This window comes from Rhinolophus ferrumequinum, chromosome 4, assembly GCF_004115265.2.
Source record: "Rhinolophus ferrumequinum isolate MPI-CBG mRhiFer1 chromosome 4, mRhiFer1_v1.p, whole genome shotgun sequence".
Classification (NCBI taxonomy): domain Eukaryota; kingdom Metazoa; phylum Chordata; class Mammalia; order Chiroptera; family Rhinolophidae; genus Rhinolophus; species Rhinolophus ferrumequinum.
The window spans coordinates 28,367,279-28,391,163 of NC_046287.1; the positions used below are offsets into that span (position 1 = coordinate 28,367,279).

At 37.1% G+C, this 23,885-nt stretch overlaps 1 protein-coding gene across 7 annotated transcripts in view; it reads left to right on the forward strand.

The window, feature by feature from the left end:
- Positions 1–23,885, forward strand: part of SCEL (sciellin) — a 102,711-nt gene that overhangs the window by 43,108 nt on the left and 35,718 nt on the right. For all 7 annotated transcript variants that reach the window (XM_033103755.1, XM_033103754.1, XM_033103756.1 and 4 more), the window contains 9 exons: positions 5,809–5,889; positions 8,094–8,156; positions 9,904–9,963; positions 14,080–14,124; positions 15,305–15,364; positions 15,666–15,725; positions 17,727–17,795; positions 18,722–18,781; positions 20,319–20,378. In XM_033103755.1, the coding sequence (XP_032959646.1) occupies positions 5,809–5,889; positions 8,094–8,156; positions 9,904–9,963; positions 14,080–14,124; positions 15,305–15,364; positions 15,666–15,725; positions 17,727–17,795; positions 18,722–18,781; positions 20,319–20,378 (558 nt within the window). The remainder of the gene's footprint in view (positions 1–5,808; positions 5,890–8,093; positions 8,157–9,903; positions 9,964–14,079; positions 14,125–15,304; positions 15,365–15,665; positions 15,726–17,726; positions 17,796–18,721; positions 18,782–20,318; positions 20,379–23,885) is intronic.

The following is a 23,885-nucleotide window of genomic DNA, read 5'->3' on the forward strand; positions in this document are numbered from 1 at the left end:
AAAGTGCAATATATGAATGTGCAAGGGACTTAGTCTATAGCAAGTGCTGGGGACTCCTTACAATAACTCTGCCCACCCACAGCCCGTTAGTGGTTTGCCAGCCGCAGATCTGGACCAATCTCTTCCTTTTATAGATGAAGAAGCAGAGATTCAGAGAAAACCAGTGCTCTCTCCAGAGCCAAAATGAAAGTTGGTGGCAAAGCTAGTCTAGAACCTAGATCTCCGGAATTCTAGCCTAGTGCATGCTCCATTGCTGTGTTGCAGTTTATTGAAATGGCCACTGGCTGCTAGAAAGTGAGGCTTCATCACTGCAATCCTTTTGAACACGTGCCTTGCATTCTCCAAACTCTTTGAGAGTATGGACCATACCTTTTCCAGTCTTTGAATGCCGCATTTGGCCTCATACACTGCTGTGTCCTAACATTAGGACTGGGGCAGTTGTGGAGTAAGTGCTTGTTGAGTTAATGACTCCTTCCTTGGGTAAGGAAATATTGCAAGACAACCTATTGCTATTAGATTTTCATTGGAAAATACCTGAAACGGTGTTGGCTGGAACCAGTATGATACAGAGGGGGAAAAACAAAACAAAACAAAAAAACATGAGTTGTGGCATCAGAAAGACTAGGTTGACACCCTAGCTGAAACACTTACTAGCTAGCTGTGTGACCCAGAGCAAATTACTCTACTTTTCTGAGACTCAGTGGAAAATAACAATAACAATACACACTCCACAGGATAGATGCATGGATTGAACAAAATAATGTATGTGAGAGCCTGGCCCTCTAACGTGTTACTGAAACTCAATAAATATAACTTCTATCTCCTTTTGCCATCATTGAAATAAAAATTCTGTTTGTGGGATACAAAAGCTTAAGCACAACGGAAAGTGAAAATGAAACTCACTATTAAATATTAGAGTCAATTATTCTTGTTTCAACTTAGATGCGTGCTGCAATAATAGAAACGTTCTTCGCAAAGTCAGTCTTAAACAGAAGTCCCAGAACCAAGCACGTTATCCAAAAATGGCTCAATAAAAAGTGATCTTTGCAGCAGCGTATGAAAATGAAGTCATATCAATGGCTTTGCAGTGTTATTTCTATTAGTTCTGGCCCCTGGGCTACTATCTGCAAGTGTTCACATTTCTTGTGAGCACGGCCATTTTATCCCTGAGAGCTATTCTTTACAATTATAGCCACGGATGTGGTGGCATTGGTCCTGCAAAGGTCTCATGGGACTGAGGGAAAGACAGTGGGGAGAGCTGGGGTCAATTTATCCAAGCTTAAACAGTGCGTCTCAAAGTGTATTCAAACAGGGTCATTCCACATGAATGTCTCTTGTTTCCTTCTCTTCAAAATGGTCTCAGCCACAGCTTCCTGCTTTACTCTTGCATTTTAATCCCCCTGCTTGGCATCATATCGAGCTCCTGGCACTGCATGAATGATTTCTCTCACTGCCCCTACCCCCTCAGGGCTTGGGTTCTGTCATTTGTGACTGTCATTGCAGAGATGCAAATGAAAGCTCCTTTGAGGTGAATTGAAGTCAATGTGGCATCTCCTGGCTCCTGCCCAGCAGGGGTGTAAATGCATCACCCTCAGAAATAAAATACCCTCCTCTGCTTTTCTTGGCCTTCCCAACTGCACACCCACCTTTTCTTTCCTGGACGCTCTCCAAACCATCTCCACACTGCGTATCCAAATCTACGTCTCGACCCATGTCTGTCTCCCAGACACACCCAATCAATATTTACCCGCCTCTTTGAGGCCCTGGCCATTCCAAACTGGAAGAAACTTAGCTTTTCATCAACGTGATTCTGGCATCAGCAAAGTCTGGCATCATCCTATTTCTGTTTTATAATCCTCCTTTTCATCTTGTTACATACCTCTCTCCTGCCTGTTCTTAGATATCCAGTGCGCTGTGCAGACCCATTATCACCCGATACTGACCACTTCCTTACGCCTTTCCTCCGCCCCTGGGAGAAAAGCATATAATCCGCTAATCCACACAGATACTCTAATCCCCCTTATCATGTGAGTGATATCAAATTATCCAAAAACCAGAAATATTTTTTGAGAAGAGAAGATGATGGCAACACAAATAAAATACTACCTGATTGTAAAATCTAACTCTAAACCAGAAGGGGAATACCATTGTCATGTAAATTGTTTTTCCAGGCATATCATGTAACACAATAACTCATGAGTGCCTGGCACCTACTAGGTACTCGCTAGTGGAATTAACAATGTACTTCTATGGCACAGCTCAACTTTAACAGATTTTGAAAGTTTCGGGCCCCTCTTCAGTACCCATCTCCTTCTTTACCAAATAGTAATTCATCCAATCACTCCTTCTTTCATTAATTTCACACATCTTTAGTGGGCACCCATGTCATACACAATTGACTTGAGCTATAGCGTAAGTCCATACATACTTGAGCTATAACTATCCTGTTAGGAGCTTTTAGTCCAGTGTGGAGACAGAAAATTGTTTGTAATCCAGAATAGCATGATACGTTCTGTGAAGGAGTAGTGCTATGGAGAAACATAAGGATGTATCCAGCACAGCTTTGTGTATCCCTAGAGATGATAATACCCGAACCAAACTCTCGGTGTCCAGGTGAAAGGGAGAAGGAGGTATGCCAGAAAGGAGCGAGGATCTGGTAATGGTGGTGGTGGTTTAAGAAATGCAAGTAGTTTGGCATAGCTACAGTATTGGGTTCACACGGGGTGAGAACAACAATTGCAGCTCTAGACATTTCTTGAGCACGTACAGTGAGCCAAGCAATATTGCAACGCTTTGCATGTCCTTCTATTGGCTTCGGTGACGGCATCAACAAGAGTCAGGAGACCCACCGTGCTCTGTTGTCTGCTGCTCCATTACCCATCACCCAGAGCCTCACTACCACATTGCTGAGAAAGCTTCAGGACTAATTCGACTATGTCCTCCATGCCTGTGGCCATGGATCCCCATGGAAACCACAGTCAGGTCATGTTTTTATCACCTGGACCATCACCACAAAACTATGCATCACTGAACCTGACCCAACTTAACGTCATCCTGATCTCTCAAACCCTCCCACAGCGCCATCCTGGATATGTCACCCATTTTCATCAAAGCTTACTACTCTTTAGCCTCATGTCTGACTGAATGACCTCTCACCTCTTTATTCGGTTCTCCCAGAGGACTCTGCTCCCACAGCCTTCCTTTCAATGAAGGCTGTTTTTCCCTAAGCCTATGTATCATAGGTTCTGCCACTTCCTGTCGATTTTAATTCCATCCTTCTAGCACGCCCCGTCTTCTTCAAAGCCATGCCATATGAGCTTCTCTTCCTCAGTAGACTTATCTGAAGGTCTCTGAGCCACTCACCTTCACTCTTCGAAGATTTTGGCCCCAGACCCATTGTCTCTCACAAGCACCCCTCTTGTCATAATGCGTGGTGATTTCCAAATCCATGTAGAGGATCCTTCCCCACCCTGACCTCTCACCTTCTTGACCTCCTCTCCTTGTCCTTCACCCTACTTGAGCCACCCATAGATCCTGCTCTTGTAAGTAACCACACACTACAACATTTCAATTTCTCCCTCTGGCTTCTACTTTCGATCTGTCCATCTCATGCCATCTAGTCCTCTGATTCCAGAAAGTCTTCAGCCCCACCACAACCACCAATCCATTGATATTACCACCTTTTCACAGTTGCTCACCCCTCGTCTTCATCTCCCTCCACGTCCATCTTAGATCTCCCAGTGCCTCATTGTAATCACTTCCTTGTCTACCCCTTCCCCTCCCTTGACATTATTCTTTTGTTGTGCTCACTTGGCTTTATCATAAACTTACTTAAATCCAACTCTCTGAATATCTCTTCTTGCCCCCAAAGCAGCTGAATATAGCAAGATAAAACAAGGTCAACTAGCCTTATTTTAACCCCATGATGATTGACCACAATTGAGCTGTTGGTGCTGCCCAAGGATCCCTTGGGAGGCAACATAGCGCAGGGAGGGCTTATGGAGCCAGATTCCTTATTCCGATTCCTCATCTCCCGCACCATCAAATGTAGCCTCTTCACTGGATCATTTCCATCATCACATCTACTTATCTAATAACTTTCCTTGTCCTATCAACCTTCAGGTAGCTATGCATTTCTCTCTTCCCCCTTCATTGCAAAACACTTCAATGCTTCTACCTCCCATTTTCTCTTAAATCCACTCCTATGATTTTTCACCACTGCTCCATCAAAACTGGTCTTATCAGGGTTACCAATGACCACTTGCCGAAACCATGGTAACTTCCCAATCCTTTTTGTATTTGAGCTGTCACTACCACTTGACATGCCCAATTACTCCTTGAAATGCTTTCCTCACTTGGCTTCTAGGATACTTCTAGGATATTCTTATACTTCGCTCCTCCTTGGCCACTTCTTCTCAGACTGTTTTGCTCTTTCCTACTCATACTCTTGATATCTAAAAGTATTGCAGGGCCCAGGGTTCAACAATTGGCCTGTTTTTCATCTCTACTTACACGGATGCCCTTGGTGATCTCGTCCAGTTTCCGGTGTTAAACACCATCTCTAAGCTGATGATGCTCATATTTATATACTTTTTCTTGGATGTCCTCTTGGCTTATTTCATCACTTCCTTTGGGTCTTGGCTCAAATTTCACCTCACAGAGAGGCCTTCCCATGCCACTCTATATAAAATAGTGTCCCTACCCCATCACTCTATATCCCTTTTCTCTGTTTTAGTTTTCTTCATAGCACTTTTCTCCATCTGTCATATATTTATTTGTGTATTGGGAGCCTTTTGAGAACAGGGAATTTATCCACACTGTAGAGTGCCGTACTTTATATATAGAAAGCTACCAATAAATGTTTAATAAAAACATGATCTCATTCAGTTCTGACAACAACAACCCATCAATCCTACTGGAAAGGTTATTGCAGATGAATAAACTGAATCAGGTAAACCCATTGTCACACAGCTGACAATTCAGGAAGCGTGGGTCCAGAGCTCACACACTCACCTTGCAGGCTGCAGAAGCCAGAGGGGTACATTGGGGCTAGATCAAAAAGGTCTAGGTCAAAATACACTAGGTAGTGTATTTATCTTGAGGATAATAGGGAACAACTGGGGTGGCTATGGTGGTGTGGGAACTGACATGTCCTGGGTAGGGTGCTGACTCCATCTAAAATATGCACAGAATTGCCTGTCTCCAGTTCCTAGGTCATTTAATCATGCCAGCTCAGAGACGACCTTGGCATTTTGTTGCCAAGATAAAGCTGACAGTATATGTATATGCTTTGTAGCATCAAACTAGCCTGTACTGACAATATTTAAGTCAGATTTAGTTAAGAGCTCCAAATCAACTTTACCTTGAAGTCTGTGCAGTTGAAAACCTTTCTTGCTGTGTCTGTAGCTGCCTGATAGTTGACATAATTCCTAAAGAAGCTTATATAGTAATGCCCAGGAATCATTTACTATGCTCGTGTGCTGCTGACCCAGAATGCCATGACTTGAACTACAAAGTCTAGCAAAATATTCAGCTGTTTAAAGAACGCATTATGTTTTTCAAATGATAGTTAAAGAGGATATAGTTTCCAAAAACCTGATTAAATGAACTTTTAAAATATCTATAATTTAAATATTTGACTTCTGTAAAATTTAGTGCTTTGTAGATTTCGACCTTTCAGGTACCTCATGTATGGCGGTTCTAAGATGCAGAAGATATTTCCATGTAGTTAATGAATGCATTCAGTTAATAGATGCTAAAATCGACTATGTTTCCATGGTGAAATGAACTGCCATTTCTGTTTTAAAGGGAACCAGCTGTTCACCCTCCAATACCTCCAAAGCCTAGTTCTCCTGTTTTATCTCCTAATCAGCTGAGAAGGGATAACAGGTAAGACCTAGCACTCCAGAATTTCTTGCCAAAATACAGAAGTTTAAAGGAAAGGAAAGCAAATGAATTTTGACCTGTTTGGTGCAAAACATGGGTATGTTTTGTGTGCACATTCATGGAAGAAGCACTTGTAAAGCTTTTCTACTTCTATTTGTCAACACAAATATATATTTATGTTTGCCTTTGAATACTTATGGTCATTACCTGTCTTTGGAAATAAATCTTCAAGAAACTAAACAATATCCGTGTCCAAGAAGTGTTCATACTCAGGCTTCCTCTAATTTATGTATTAGGAACCAATACATAATGAACTTCTCTCTCTCTTCTCTCTCTTTTCTCTCTCTCTCTCTCTCTCTCTCTCTCTCTCTCTCTCTCTATATATATATATATATATATATATATATATATATATATATATATGACATATATTGTATATAATATAAATATAAACCAAAAATTTGGTTTACATTTATTCATAGTTAAGCTTCTCACTAAGACCTACAGTTTCTGATACAAGATATTCTTGAAATTTTGTGTTACTGTTCAAATCTCCCCCTTATGTTAGAAATACCTTTGGATAGTTCTTTTGTCTTGTTTTAGCTAAGGAATTTGTAATTTATTTCAAAACTATCACAAATTTTGAGAAATGTTCTAATTAACTTGTCTCTAAATCAAGAAAAAGAGACACTGCTTTTCTACTTTGAATCTCTGACATTCTATAATTAATACTTAGAAACAAATTCAGAGACCTGAAAGTCTTCCTGTGTGCTCCTATTAAACTGTTTAATCATCTCAAACCATTTTTCAAAACGTGCATTGCACATTTCCATTATTATTGTGAAATTAAAAAGTGGTATATCAATGAGGACGATACATTAGATCCATTTGATTGCCTGCCTTTGATGCTTTTGTAGTTTTGCTTTTTGATGGTGATTCTTTTCATAACATGTAAGACAATTCTAGAACTATTCTTCAGGAAAAGTATAACTTCAGCTAGAAAATGTTGATTAGGCAGCAGGGCTATATAGCACTAGGTGTTCAGCCTATTGAGTTAAAAGCCAAGGTCTATTCAGTGAAACTTCACAGGACATTTGAAATTTTGCCCTTAGGATAAGAGGATAGATTTTTTAATGAGTCAAGAGAATACTTCTTCATTGAATTAATAAAAAATATAGGCCAGATTTATAACTTTTTATTTGTACAATGGTTGTAATTATACACTTCTCAAGCTTTTTATCTTATATGATTTTTCCATTTATAGTATTGAGCAATTAAGTATTAATTTGAATATAATTTTTTTAAAGAGCTGACGTAAATTGGCTTTAGTACCTCCTAAATTCTAATCTAAAATCAGCGACTCTAGAGACAAGAACTTATGTAGATTTAAAAGAAACTAAATTTCATGGGAATTTGTCTAATCCATTTTTACAACTCTAATTTTTTTCTTCCACTAATAATCTTAAAAATAAAATTAGGACAACTTACATGTTTTACGTCCTGATTACTTTAATCACAGTGAGATGATTTTAATGAAAGAATATGAAAGGGAAGTGTTTTCTATGTAATTAACACATGTCCTCAGGAGTACAAAAATGTAGTTGAATATAGTTTCTTGAGAACAAGCAAGAATGTATAAGTAGGTCAAAAAGATACTCAGAAAAAGACCAGAGAAAAGCTTTATATCATAAATTGTGACAGAACCTAATATCGTAAAATTTAATTCTGTCAATTAATGAAAAATATTTCCCATCATATCTGAGAAAATATATTTCTTGATAGTATTCAAATGGAATGTCTTTAAGAAAAAGCATCCCTCTGATGCCTCATAACAAAGAATGATTCTTAATATTTTAAAATATGTCATTATCTAATAGAGATAAGTATGAAAATTATTGATGATTGGAAACTAAAATGAAATGAACATATTTAGAACAAATATATATATTCAGTGGTTTAAAAATATGTTAAAAGAGATAGGCTAAATTGCAAAGTTAGTATATTGGATTATAGAATTTGAAATAGGATATGGCTGAGTTCTAGTAACCTAAAAGAGCTAAGGTGATGTTTGTTATCTCAAGTAATGCTATTGTTGCAATACACTTTGATCTTTTTGGATGTAAATGTTTTCTTATAAATCTAAATTTAACAGAGAAGTGTTTTGTTTTGTTTTCTAACAAGCATTATCTTTAACTTTTGAAATATAGGCAGATTTGTCCACCTAAAGCAGGTGTATATACAGAAACCAGATGTGCTGAAAGAAGTATAAGGTACAGTGAACTATTTCTGTAACTATGTAACTATAGAAATAATAAAGTATGTTTTATTAGGACACTTAAAAATACAAAACAATTTATAATAAAACAGATAAAATCAGTTTTCCAGCTGACTTCAATAAGCGGATAATATTTTTATATGTACCTAAGAATTTTATTTTTATTTCTATTCTAAGCTTTACATTAAGAAAACAACCAAAATTGTCTGAACATGATAACAAAATAAGATCAAACCCCTTAAGACAAGAAAACACCTCTTTATTCCCAGCACTTGTCCCAAGATTAATGATATAGTTAGTGTTGATTGTAAATGAATAGGTGGAAATATAATCATTTGATTGAACTTGTTATGCAAAAGCATTGTCTAGAATTGGCTGTAAGATATGGCCACATTCAGCTCTGCCTGTATCATCAGAAAGAGGCTCACAAATTGTACTGATAATTTTGGGTAAGTTTTACCCATGACAGTCCGAATTGACTCTTGTTGTCTTGCACACCCATCTGGTTTAGTGCTTGTTTTGGATATACCTTGTTTTTGTTTATATATTTTTAAGGAAAAAAACACTATTTTTGAAATTAATTTTTGAACAGTGCTATTTTATAGGTCTATCAACATGATAAGCCAATTTTTTAATTATGGTAAAAAAACACGTAATAAACTTACCATTTTAACCATTATGACAGACCAAATTTTTAGTCAAAACTTTTTTTTGACTGAAAACACTTTTCAAAGTTTGAAACGCACATACTTTTAATTTTTAAAAAATCATCTTTTTTGACTCTCAGAACAGTTCCAGTTTGAAACATGCATCACAAGGCTACTTCACCTTTAGGAAAATAATGTTTGCCTAGTACCAAGTAATTTAAAATGCAACTCTATCTTAGTATTTCCCAAAGTGTGCCCCATGTGCCACAAGATATTGGTGTGTGTTCTGTGAAAGAAGGTTTAATGACCCAATGACCTGAGGAAACACAGTGAGAGTTCTCTGACACAAGACTTGTCAGAGCCTTCAGTATACTTATATACCTTCTGAATCTCCAAACGTTGGTTATACTTCCCAAATTTACTAGACTACAAAATTTTTTCTTCATGGAATTCTATTAACCTTCTATGATACACTGTTTGTGGAACATCTTAATTACAGGGAAACCTATAAAGATTTTCCCAATGATTCCTTTTCATGATCTAGAGAGACCAGCATGGATTTAAACCATCTATGTGTCAGGTGCTTCCACCTATCCTATAGTTTACAATGTGCTTTCCCTTTGGAAGTCTAAGAAGATAGCTATTTTCACCTCATGTGAGGGATGAATTAATCATCTGAATATGTTGCATAAATCTCCTTGGTTCCTTGGAAAGGTTCTGAATACAGGTCTGTGTTTACTTGTGCAGTTAAGTGTATTTTCTTTTCCATGTCCTTTTGTAGGGATAGAACTTTGTAGTGTATACCTTTTGTAGGGATAGAACTTTCTAGCAGCCAATCACAAGTCTTTAGGAAAAACTGTAGTTATTTCAGTGAGCACTGGATGGCAGAGGCAGTGCCAGGTGGAACAATACTTGTGTGTGTGTGTGTGTGCACGTGTGTGCGCGCGCCATGATATTTTGTTATTCAGTTAGACTCAATAATTCCTTTATAGCACATGAATTATCACTTTCTTCACTGAACACAGTGATAAATTTTAGCTGTTTCAAAGATAGCTCTACTGTCATTGACTTGTATTTATTTTCCATTGTTTGAAGGAGTCAGGATCTTGAGAATATCGTCAAAGTGGCTACTTCACTTCAGAAAACTGACAAAGGGTGAGATCTCAGAGCTTCGAGCTTGGTCTTTTTCTTCTCTTTATGTTTCAAAAATGCTTAACCAGTAGCTTAACGTTCCCAATATGAACAAACTCCCAATGCTGTTTATTGGATAGAATTTAAAAGAAGAATCGGTGTCCCTAGGTGTGTCCCTGAAAATTGGGTGGTACTGATATTTATGGATATTTTTCTGCTTCCTCTTCTGGTGACTGTACACATCCCAATGACCTCAGCTGTCCATGGTTTTGACCTAATTCTAAACCACCTAATTCCAATTCCAATTTATAATATCAGGCTTTTCTCGGCTCTTTTTCTATGTGTCTTGTTCTTATTTATGTTGCTTGTCCAGAGCTCTACTTATCTGTCTCCCTACCACTCCCATTTAGAACTTGCCAGGCCACATTCAATTTCCTTATGAAATAGACGATTTCCTGTTTTCTCTGTTCTTTTACTCAGGCAAGCTCACCTTTCTGCAGTCATTCTTGAGTCATCCGTGTCTGCTCTCCTCTGTGCAGTATCAGGCATGTATGACTTAAATGTCGGAAGTGTCTCTCACGCCCACGTGGCCTTGGCCCAGTGCCAACTCTCATGACTCCAGCATAGGTTATTATTTACTTACACTCCTGCAGTCTCTCTTCCCACTAAACCATTACTACCCATCATTGCCAGAAGTTCTCTTTCTAAGATTCTGCCCAAATAACCACTCCATTGGCTCCCCATTGCCTATCAATGATGTAAAACCTCATTCAAGGCCCTTGCCAATGTGGCTCCATCCGAACATTCCAGAGTTATTTCTGACTTAATCCTTACAGTTACGCTACATTCAATACGAAATCCAACAATTTCCTTTCCACAGTTTCCAGATACTCTGCCTTTGTTTATACCATTCTACCCCATGGCAGTCTTTTCCATCCTGAGGCCACCATATCAGTCCATCCATCCAAATCCTATCCATTTTTCAAGATCCGGATCAAATATTACCTCCTCTCTCAAGTCTTCCCTGCATGAACAAGTGAACTATGACTTCTGCTTCTCTCAGCTATCAGAGCCCCACTATTCATGTTTTAGAACAACTAATCATATTTAATGTTGCTTCATGTTATTTGCATAAATGTCTCATTGTCTATCATTTCTTGAATCTCTTAAGAGCAGACAGTTTGTCTTATTCACCGTATGTCATTTGCTGAATCTGACATGATGCTTTGTACAAAGTAGGTGTTTAATAATAGAATGTGGTAAAATGATAAGCAGTGAGAAAACCTTGAGTATCAACATTTCATAGTTTAAATCCCATGCCTACAAATTCTTTCTAGCTTTATGGAATTTAGCAATGCTTAGAGTGTTTTTAGGGATTGCAGGCTCAGTCAAAAGAACAAGAGAAGAAGCAGAAGCGACAGTTAGCTCTTCTGTGCAAATTCATAAACAAAAGAGGAGCTCTGAACCCAGATGGGGACTCTAGAAAGTATCCTGAATGTTTCATTTCCATTTTTTCTCTCATCGAGTGCCTAGACCTCTAATCTTATTTATTTATTTTTGTTTGTGGCAATATTTCATTTTTAATAGGGATTAAAATAGACCGTTTTTGGTAGGTGACAGGGTGGTTTACAGGAGAGATGAGTGAGTGATGCTGAAGGGAACTTACAGTTTGTCATAAATCAAACAAAAACAATGAGAATGGCAGTTAGTTTAACTTTCCTGTCCGCTTTCCGTAGCCATAATGCACAAATTCCACAGCTAGATACATTCTTCACAGGAAGAAGTTGCTGCTTTGACAGGGGCCAGGGAAAATGTCTGTTGCATCAATAGCAGAGTATTGTTACTGTGGGATGTCCGTAGGGACTAGAAATAGCTTTATTTATCCGAGCTGCTCTTTGTGATATTCCTTTGTGAAATGGACTGTTACTTTTATCTGATTAAGAGCATTTAATTTATTGCAAATGCAATGGTGAAACTTAATATCCAAAGCTTTCATCAATTTAAGGTCATTTTAAAAGCTGAACTTCCTCATTCAGAATGCAATCTCCATTTTATTTAATTTACCACAGAGTGTCTTCTCATGATTTATGCTAATTTTCTTGTGATAAACATGAGCAACCCCAAATCCTGATAATCTCATCATTGTGACTCAAACCAGTCAGAAAGGTCTGTGGCTAAAATTTACAGGATTCTTAATTGCCCTTTCCCTTGGGGACATGGGCAGATTCACAGCCTGAGAGTTGGAAGGTAGAATTTCAAGCAAGAAAAGACAATGGGACATTGTGTCAGGGGACTGGGTAAAGTTTGAACCACATGAGGATAGAACGGTAATCAATTTTTTCACAGTCAGTAACTTTTGTATTTCAACATTTATTCTCAGCCTTCCCTCCTACCATTGAATACACAATATTACATGGAAGGATTCATCTATGGCTGCTGATTTAGTGGGTGCTTAGTGTTTCTGAGAGGACTGCCCCAGCAGCTACTCTGTCACTACCTCATGCTAGAAGTCTTCAAAGTACATATGTGACTTAGTGACTATACCTCTAAGACTGAGCCAAAATCTTGGTGTCTCTAAATGCAGTTTAAAAAATAAATATAGCTAGCATTTATTAAATTAAAAACTTAGTATTGAACGGGAACTGTTTAATATAATGGCCAAAATTAATTGAGAGTTTATGACTTGCCAGACATCATGCTAAACATGTTACACTCATTAGTTTATTGATTCTTTTTTGAGATGGGTACAACTGGTATTCTTATTTTACAGATGGAAAAATTGAGGTAGCAAGAGGTTAGGTAACTCACCCTGAGTCGCCAACTAATCAGTGGTGAATCCTAGATTGAAATCCAGGTATGCCTGAATGTGTAACTACTGAGTTACTGAACTACACGGCCTACTGGTCAACACCGGTGATGACTCAAGAAGAAAGAGGAACATTGAGAAAGTGTGGGAAACATGTCATTCTAGAGCAGGGAGAAGGCAGAACCAACATTTATGAACTGAAAAACTGGATGAGGAAGGCAAGAGAAATAGGGGTGAAGTTGGTGGACAGACAAGTTGAGGACAGAACAGGAGCAGGAACCCCACTGAGGCTGCCTTCTTGGGAGAGAGAGCTGAGCTCATGTGATTTTTAAGGGATACTTTCGATCCAGGATTTAGATTAAACAGTTTGTTCCTGAAGGAGCATCCAGAAAGTTACAGGTTTCAAATATGGAAATAACATAGCAAACGTAGCTGTCCTGGAATAAGGCAGAGTAGAATTCAAGAAGGAAGCCAGACTTACATATAAACAAGTGTTTTCCGATAGCTGCTTTGTGCAATTACATTATACAAAGATAGAATCTATAATTAGTCAATGTACCTGTATTTGTTGATTCAGTTAAAAAACCTGTATTCTGCATCTATTGTATGAAAGACACCGCATTAAAGACTTAAGAGGATCCAAGGTAAAATACAGTTCTAAATTTTTTTAAATTAAAGTTTATTGGGGTGGCAATTGTTAGTAAAGTTACATAGATTTCAAGTGTACAATTCTGTATCACATCATCTATAAATCACATTGTATGTTCACCACCCAGAGTCAGTTCTCCTTCCATCACCATATATTTGATCCCCCTTTACCCTCATCTCCCACCCCCACCCTCTCATAACCACTAAACTATTGTCTGTGTCTATTAGTTTTTGTTTCTCATTTGTTTGTCTTGTTTTTTTGTTGTCTTTGGTTTATATACCAATTTTGAGTGGGGTGTGTGTGTGTGTGTGTGTGTGTGTGTGTCTATGTGTCTGTGTACACGCTCCTGTGTGTAGGAGGAGGGACATTAACAAGAGAAAAGTGTGCAATTGCTATATTAAAAGCGTAGTATTCTAAGTGTCATAAATAAGATGCAAAAAAAAAATAATGCTGCAAGGATTCCAAAAATGGAGCAGACTCTATTCAGTTGAAAGACTGAGAAAGATTCCTTGGAGAAAGGTGTTGGAGAGGAGCACTGAAGGATAGACAGGATTTTCGTATGTGTTAAAGGGGGCAAGTATGTTGCGTTTCAGAAAACTCAGAAATGGTTGTTTTAAGGTGAATCTGCCCTTTGACTCTGGACAGTCTTTTACTGATGTGAGATATTTTTTTTCTCTTCCAAAAGCGAAGAATTGGATAATATCATCAAAATGAACAAAAGCTTGAATAGGTAAGATTTTAAAACATTTATTTTTTGCTTTATTACTAAATTGCATATTGACGTCTCACGTCTTTTCAGTATTTGAGCAAGAGGGCCCACATACTGGGCTCGCCAAAATCTTGACTAGAAAGCTTGCAGAAATCATCATCATTTCATCATTATTATTAATGGTTATTATAATCTAAAGCTTCTAATATTAAAGTATTTTTGATTTTCATACTCCATTATTTTAATAAGGCAGTTTTGTGCCTTAATAAATAACCACATTTCTCTTCCTGAAATATGAATGTTAGTATGGAAACAGAGTTTGGTTTGGTCACTCAATGCTTTTAATTTAACTAGTACAAAACCACTTATTTTCTTAGTCAACATTATCTCATTAGTTTGAATCATTTCTAATTGCACACTTTAAAAATTACAAAAATTGAGGTTTGTGTTAGAGGGGTGTGGAATTTTAATGACCTCTTTGTTACTTTGCATACTAACATACTAAATGGACAGGAGAAACACAGAGAAGGAGAAACAAAGAGCATGTCAAATGAATTCATTGGTCAACAGGTGTGGTTTTCATACCCTGCTCTAACAGTACCGATCCATATGACTCACCATCGACAACCCACTTAAATGTGCTGCTTTTCAGTTTTCTCATTTATTAAGAGAGGAGTAATTAAATCAAGAATCACAGATTCCATGACCTATTGAGGCTAGGTATGTGTAAATGGATGAAGGGAGCTGACTAGCTGAAACATAGGGGGAATGCCCTGTTCAGAGCACCCAGTTGTTTCTCATGTCCAGCCGATAGTTGCCACCTGAGAATTCGAGCCCAGCATTGCAAGATATTTTCAGGAGATACTGAAAATCCAGGTTTCTATGTGTCATGGACATCTTGTAAATATTGGCTCACATTAAAAGTAAAAACACTCCATGAGCTCCCCCCAAACAAACACATCGTGGATCTACTATGGCTTGTGTATCTCCATATTGTATCTTTTATTGTCTCTAAGGTCCACTGCATTTTAAATTTTGAGTATGAAAATCCCAGTTTAGAATAAAGCACTTTCAGAAATTGTGGCTCATCTTTCCCAACCAGCTTCTATTTCCTATCTTATATGTAAACTGATCTATGTTTCTATAGATTCAAGTATCCATTATTACCACTGACAAGGTTTTTTATTTAATACATTTAAAGAAACCAAGGTCTTGATGGTATCTTCAGAGCAACTCCTAAGGCAGAGCGAACAGAGAAAAGGTAAGTGTATCTGTCTCTAACCTGAAAGTCTGATCTCCCACATTGCTTGTTTTATTCTTTCCGACATTAGCTGGAAGGGAGTTGTACCCTCTGGCATGAAAATGCACTAGCAGATGGGGTAGCGCCCTCAGTGTTGTACATTTAGTTCAGACATAATTGCCCAGAAGGATTTCTGCTCTTACATTCACTAAGAGTAAATGAGCAATTCAGGAAGAACTTTTATTGCATCTGACCTTTCCAGATACCACACAGTTTTATTTCAATATTCAGTCTTTTATTTGAATTTCTTTGTGTTTTACAGAGCCAAAAGTCTTGAAAACCTCCTCTTTCTGAATATTCGGACAGACAAAGATGGCAAAGGGTAAGGTCTGATTAAGACTCTTGTAGGCGTCTTTGAGTGAATAGTAGACTGGATCCCATTTTCTGGTGGAGACCGCCTGCTTAGAACAAGGGCCGTGAGACTGGTGAACAGGCCTGGATCAGGGTCAGGAGGTGGGGTGAATATCTTGGTGCTGGCGCTGCCACCATCAATCTGGGCAACCCCAGGCAAGTCACTTAACGTCTGGAGACCTCTACTTCCTCATCCCATAAAAGGAATGAATGACCTACATGATCTCCAAGTTCCCTTTTAAATCTAAAAATGGAAGAAATCTGGCTATTACAAGTAGTGGACAACTGAACTCAATATAGTTACTATAAGACATGTGATGCTGGGAGCGTAGCCCTTCCCCATTGAAATCATTATAATATACTAAGGCCGTTTTCAGTTGGAATCTTGGTTCAGTCACTTTGTATGTATATCTCATATCTCAGATATATCTGTAAATACCTCAAAGTCAAGGGCCATGCTTTTATTTATTTATTTAATTTATTTTGTCTCATAAAAAGGGTTAACAAATGATCAGTAACTGAACTGACAGCATTTAAGAGGTTAACTTAGAGTTCTAGACCGTTACTGATGCACTAGAAAATTGCCTTCTGTTACTGATATTATTTTGCCTGTTGAAAGAAACCAAACTCCCAACAGTTTCATTAAAGAAAATCCCAGATCAGTCAAAAATGACAATGAGTGAAGAATTGATGAGATCTCTGTTTTTATCTCAGATTGGCTGTTTACCTTGTACTTGATTAGTCATTAAGTTTGCCTTCCCAACATGATAGTTATGTCTGTTGTCTTGGTTATCTTTAAAAATTATTTATCGGTGCCAGTCTGTGCTTAGAATGGTATTCTAGCTTTACTAGCCACTCCTGACGATGCATTCTCAACTCTCTGTGATGCACAACACTTAAAGTCTATATGATGGAAGTGTTGGTAATAATAATCCCACGGACGTTGATGCTCGTTAGTAATCTATTATTATAATGTAAACATGCAGGCATTGTTGCGGTGAATGTTTTTCAAGTGGAGAACAAATGAACTGGGAGAATAGTTCTCTAAGTGGTTATATGTGCTTCACAGGAAAAGAGATTTCAGATATTTAAAAAATGAGGTTTGGGAAGTTTAACAAAAATGGTAGAAAATAGGAAAAGTGGCATGATTATCACAAGTGATCATTTCCTGCGCTAGAAAGGAGAAAAGAGAAGTGATTTGTAATCTAGGATAACTGGGCTTTGATGCAGGAATGACTGCTGGTATAGTAGGGAGAGTCCATAGATCCTTTTCCTTTTTTCCCTCCCTTCCTTTTTTCTTATACTGAAAGAAACTAAAATGTCAATAGTCTTATCACAGTGAAATCGGAGACAGATGAAAAGAGCAAAGGGGAACGCTTGGACAATTGGGGAATTTAAAGGAATTAGCTTTTATATTCCCTAATAGTTTCGATCAATTGGCATGTGAAAGTTTTATTGGCTGTGGTCAATTTATCTGAAGTACTGGAGCCATCATAGAGTTATTTCCACTTTTCCAAGGTTACTTCAGAACCTTGAACTTTTTACTAAAAATGACTTGTCTAAATCTTCAAGGTGTTTAGATTTCAAATGTGGATCACCTGATTTCTACCCGATGTGAATGATTTTCATGTTTAAAGAAGACAGTGTCTCAACAGAGATATTCGTTTCCCACCAACCCACCCTCAAAGGATAAAGAAAGCAAAAGCTGAGACCTATAGGGAACTAATATTTTTAACTGAATTTAATCATAACTGAGTAATGGTTGGGACTTTATTATTAGGATAATTAGTAGATCTCTTCAGTATTTTGCATGAGTTCTAGACACTTGAATTAATTATCTCTAAGGAATTCTAATGCTTTAGGTACTGATAACATCTCACTCCTGTTGTGAGAAATCTGCTATTGTCAAAAGAGATTGAATTGCTCTCTCTCCTCTCTCTGTTGTTCTGCCCACCCACCCCCACCCCCCAAGGTTACAAAGAAACCAAGGCCTTGGAAGTCTTATTGAAGTTAATCAAAGGACTGACAAAAATGAGAAAGGGTAAGTAAAGCTTCTAGGTTGATGGGGCTCTCTTTTTTCGGGTTAGCTTTGTGCATGTTATTAGAAATGGGAGTGTTATGCTCCCCTCTGTCAGAGATGAACTGTTCCCCTTTTGGCCTGTCAGAGGTAGGCAAAGGAATAGGATGAATGCTGTTTCCATAGGACAACATATGTAAGTTACATGAAAGTAAGTGCAGGGAAACATACTACATAGTCTCTTATTCTGTATTTTCTTTAAAAAATTTAAAAAACGAGCCAAATTTTATATTTAAATTAAGAAATATAGAGACAAAATTGCAAAGAGAGAGGTACATTGGCAAGTTTTTCAAAACTGATTTAAAACAAGTACAACTGTAGAAATTAATAAAGGTAAGCAAAGGGTAATCACATATCGCGTCAAAGGTTTTTCTGGTCATCTGGCCCTGGAAACATCTGACACACTTTCAGAGAAAATTGAATGTAACCTAACTGGCATACAGTTTTCGTGTTTTTCCAGAGAAGCGATGATCTCAAAAGGATCATCAAAGCAAATGACAAGGCAGATAAAACTAACAGAGAATGAGAACTGCTTTGATGCATCTGAATCTTGTTTTTTCCTCCTCAATTAATTGTGTGATTTTTCTCAGTGATATTGAGGGGGTCACATCTTTATCTTCTCTCATCTGTGTCTGATCCCTACTGCCCTGACCTTCACTTTGGAGGATCTGCAGTACATTCTATCTAAATTTACATTTACGTATCGCCCCATAAAATCTCAGGGATTAATTTAACTATATTATTGGTAGGCGATTTTATAATAAAAATGAATTTAACATCAGTATAAAAATTTTCTCTACCATCTTGAATTAATCATTAATAGCATGGATTGTTTATATATATAATACAATGGGAATACTTTGAAACTAATCTAAACTTTTTTTCTACAGAAGTGAAGACCTTAATAATGATATTAAAGTGAATCCCAAAGGAAGGGAAAATACTATTGGGTAAGACTCATTAGTGTCTTTAAATCTGATTTCTGTGACAATAAGATAAAATGACTAGGCATTTTAACTTCACAACCATATTTTATGAGCATGGAATTGGGCAATAATGATGGGCCATATGACCTTCCTTCTTTCTCTCAAAAATATGGCTTATTTTTGAAGAATTATCCCAATGTTTAATAGTGAGTTGCCTTTTCTCTTAGATTCTGGGCTTTGATTTGTTTTTCTGTTTGTTTGTTTGTTTGTTTGTTTGTTTATAACATTATTCTTTGTTGTTTTTTTTTTTGGTTTGTTTTAAAGTTTATTGAGGTGACAATTGTTAGTAAAGTTACATAGATTTCAGGTGTACAATTCTTCAATATATCATCTATATATCACGTTGTGTGTTCACCACCCAGAGTCAGTTCTCCTTCCATCACCATATATTTGACCCCCTTTACCCTCTTCTACCACCCTCCTCCCCTCTTACTCTCTGGTAACCAATAGACTATTTGTCTGCATCTTTGAGTTTTTGTTTCTTCACAAGACAAACAAATGATTTGTTTTTAACAATGAATTACTAATTGAATTTTGTTGTGTCTAAAGAAAGCAGTCTTGACAACACTTTCAAAGTGGATCTCTAAAATAATAAAGATAGCCAAGAGTAAGCCTTGACTAAAACTCATGTAAATTAACATCTTTAAGGATGGTGGACTCAGAAGGCAGCCCAGGGGCGGGGCTGTGCAGGTACATGCACTTGGGATAAGGACATTCCACCACTTCTCCTCTTTTTTAGGTCTATGTCGACATGGCAGCAGGACTTAGTCATGATAGTTCTGCCATCCCCTACTGCCCCTTCTGGGTTCAGGTTCTGCCCCTTTCGGTGTTATTCAATCTATTTTAATGAGGAGAATATGTGTCCCCTGAGAAGTGAATCATAAATTTTTCTACCATGTCATGTATTTTTTCTTGCCCTGTATAACTCACCATAATCTAATTATTTTAAAAGATTTGGGTTGGGGGAATGGTTGAGTTTACATGAAAGCATATATTCTTTTTACTACTTTTTAATATTTATTATTGATAATATTTATTAGTTTTAATGTTGTCAAGTTAATATTATTATTAACATTATTCTTGTTTTTTTAAAACAGAATAGGCAATTATATCTGATTTCTTGAGCAGAAATTTATATTCTGTCTGGATCCAGTACAGAATATTATCTAATTTACATTACTTTAATGATGCCCATTTGAGATATTCTAACAAGATGTATCTGAGGGAAAATTGATTTTGTTAAATAACAAGTTTCACGTATACTTATTTTGAGAACAAAACAAACAAAAAACATATATGGTCTTTGTTAACAAATAAGGAAGCTAAAACAGTCTTCAGTGCAAGATGTAAGAGAAGAATTTTCATTTGCAGTTGGAACTTTAAAAATTACATTGATAGAGAACTTATATATTTACCACTTCTTAATCTTTCCAATTATTTGTTCACTTGATTAGTTTTTTATTTTAACAAAATTCATTAAAACTCATTTCCTTACTCAAAGAACACAAGACCTCAGTGGCCGTATTAAAGTGAATCCTGAAACAAATAAAAACATGAAGAGGTAAGAAATTTAAAACGTTTTCCTCCTTCTTTGTCTGGCATTTAAAAGCTCATCAAAATTCTGCATGCTTGTATTCAGGACAGTAAGTTAAAATTCAAGCCAAAACTGAGCTCTCTTTGTCCAAAACACATCATATTAAGCAGTTCTGTACAAGTGATATACAGAAATGATCTCTCTTGCATTTTATTCTTGGGTGAAGTTTGAGATCAGGTAGATTTTGAGAAATTAAGTGGGAATTTTGACTGACCTCTTTGAGCTAAGTGAGTTATTTCTTTGAATGTATATGTGTGTGTGTGTATTACTTAGGGTTCTTCAGAGAAACAGAACCAATAGGATGTCTATACCTCTATCTATCTCGATCATCTATCTATCATCTATTATCTATCTATCTATCTATCTATCTATCTATCTATCTATCTATCTATCATCTATCTATCTATATCTGTCAAGAGATTGATTGATTGATTATAAGGAATTGGCTTATACTGAGAAGTCCCAAGATCTGTATTTAGCTAGCTAGAGACCTAGGTCAGTCAGTGGTATAGTTCCAAGTCCAAGTCCAAAGGCCTGAGAACCTAGGAGAGCTGATGGTGTAAATTCTAGTCCAAGGGTAGGAGAAGACTGATGTCGCAGATTAAAGAGACAGGTAGGCAAAGTCCCCACTTAGTCAACTTTTTTGTTCTGTCCAGGACTTCAACTGATTGGATGGGGCCTACTCATGTTAGGGAGGGAAATCTTTACTCAGTCTATGGATTCAAATGTTAATCTCATCCAAAAACAGCCTCACAGACACAGTCAGAATAATGTTTGACCAAATATCTGGGACCCCGTGACCCAGTCACGTTGACATATGAAATTAACCATCACAACGTGTGTATATATAAGTGTATGTGTGTATGTATAAGTAGTGTGTGTGTATAAGTGTCTGTATGTGGGTGTGTAAGTAGTGTGTGTGTGTGTGTGTATACACGTGTATATATATATGAACTGTGTCTTCACATGTGTAGTATATGTATGTGTATGAACTGTGGTGTGTGTTTAAGATGAAGAGCTTAACAAAGTGTACTTCATTAAGAGTTCTCCTACCCATGAATTGTCGAATAAATCTGGAAAGCTTATGTCCTCTTGCTTTTTATTTTTTAAAAAGCAGATGGAATATATTTGAAACTGTGCTTGTTGGCATGTTGCTGAAAACAGTATACTAAATAATTCCATGTGGTTTTATTTGAACTCCTTTCCACTTAGTTAATTCAGTACATGATATTATTAGATTCTAAAATGTGTCACTGATGCCTGGGGCAGAAAAGCTGGGGCACGCGCTGTCAGGCTGTCCTGTTCTCAGTAGCCTGGATGGTCAGAGGCCCAGAGACTTGTACAATTTTGCAACCAACAGTCTGAGAAGAATACATTGATTTCCTTGGCTACCTATCTGGTTCAGGGAGGTCACCTGAGGTAGTGAATGTGACAGGGAGTCCAAAAGACCAGGATTCAAATTCTGGCTCTGACACTAGCTAGCTGTGTCCTTGTGCCTCAATTTACTCATCTACAAAATGAGGGTCATAATACTATCATGCCTAGCACATAGTAGATACAAGTAACTTAGCAATAATGAGGATCCTGTGAGTTATGTTTCCTTAATTATTTAGATACTGTTCAAATATTTAATTTACTTGGACTCTCCAAGAAAAATCCATGTTTTCCTTTTTAATTGGTATTAAAGAGAGTATTTCAAATCATCACCTATTGGTTTCCATATGCTGGTGTGTGTGTGTGTATGCACGGCTATGTGTGTACATGGGTACACAGGCATACACATGTTTGTATGGATTCATGTGTGTATGATTGTGAGTGCAAGGTTCTGCAGATCCTTTAAAAGTAAAACAAGATGACATTCCCTCCCTTATTAAAAACTCTGAATCTTATCCCATTTCAGGTAGAATAAAATTCTAACCTTTAGTAATGGCCTTTTACTTGTTTCAACAAAAGTCAGCCAAATTGATTCCTTTTCTATGGCAGGCTACTTCCTGCCGTATAACCTCTGCATATGCTATTCGCACTCTGAGGAATGGCCTACCCCCACATTGTCACTTTCTTAAAGAGGTCGTTTCTGACCCTTGAATGAATTAAGTCACCACCCCCTCCTCCAATCCCAGCACCACAGGCACCAGACATTCTTTTTAATTTTCTTCAATAGCATATATTGTTATCTGGAATTGTGGCATTCATTTATATGTTGGATGATATATCGCCTGCTTCTCCTCATGTTAGAATGGAACTTCATGAGGGTGAAGCCTAGGCCTATTGTTCACAGCCATCCCATGGTAGGGCCCATAGTCGGCTTTCCATAACTGTTTGTGGATTGAAAGAAGGCATAGATACTGAAGATATATACAGGAGCAGGCATTACTTCGCACAATTTAACTCAAAATATTATTTTATATTACTACATTAATTAGCACAGTCTTCCATATTGACTTTCATGAACTTTGAAATTTAAATAACCTTACACTGATATGTGCTTTATTTAATATGTTTAAAGACTACAAGTTCCTGACAACATAATCAAAGCAAACTCCATAATCAACACAAATATTACAAGGGAGGAGTTACAATACTTAAATGTTGTGTTATTTATTTTATTTTATTTTATTGAGTACTCAAAAAAATATGGACATAGAATCCTAGGAACTTTTATTTTCAGTCACTGGCATTCCAATCTCACATACTTTGTTTAAGCAAAATCCAACTAAGGACTGAAAAATCAATAAGAAGTATTCTGGAGTAGAATGATTGTTTCTGTTGGGTTAATTGTTTCATTATTTGTATGTAAAAGGTCCAAACTTTTTATGGCTGCTTTTAGCCTGCATATTCTCAGATACGTGGACACAAGTAAAAACTTGATTCAACATCTGGTTGCTTCCAAATATCAATATCTTTGGTAGACGCAACCACAGAGACTTTGTGATGTGATCTTAGTAGGGCCACAGGGCATGAAGAAACAGGGTGTGAAAGTACTTTCTGAGGATGTTCTTTACCCATGTGGCAACCTCTTTAGATAAGAGGCACATTGGTTGGTTCTGTATATGGAAAACACGTGAAGATGCAATAAGAAAAACAAAATTCCATTAAGATCAGAAGCAGATATACAAAAGGTTAACAATAAAATACTGACATGTTTTCAGGAACTATGTGGAGTTTTATATTACAGTAAATATATCTTAAATTTCAGAAGTCTATAGATTTTAATCTTCTTATTGTTCATTGCCAACACAGAACTACTCAAAATTTGTGGTTTTAACACACAGTTATAAGTACCAAAAGCAGATACCAGGTTGTATATCATATACTTTAACAAGCTGGTGTATTAATCTTAATCCATTGTTATGAATAGAAAACATGCTGAAGAATGTATGTATGAATATATATATATTTCTCCAAAGCTGATTTGAAAGTCCCACAGCATGTTGGAGGTTGATATTAAGAGGATGCCTTCTGGAATGTTCCATG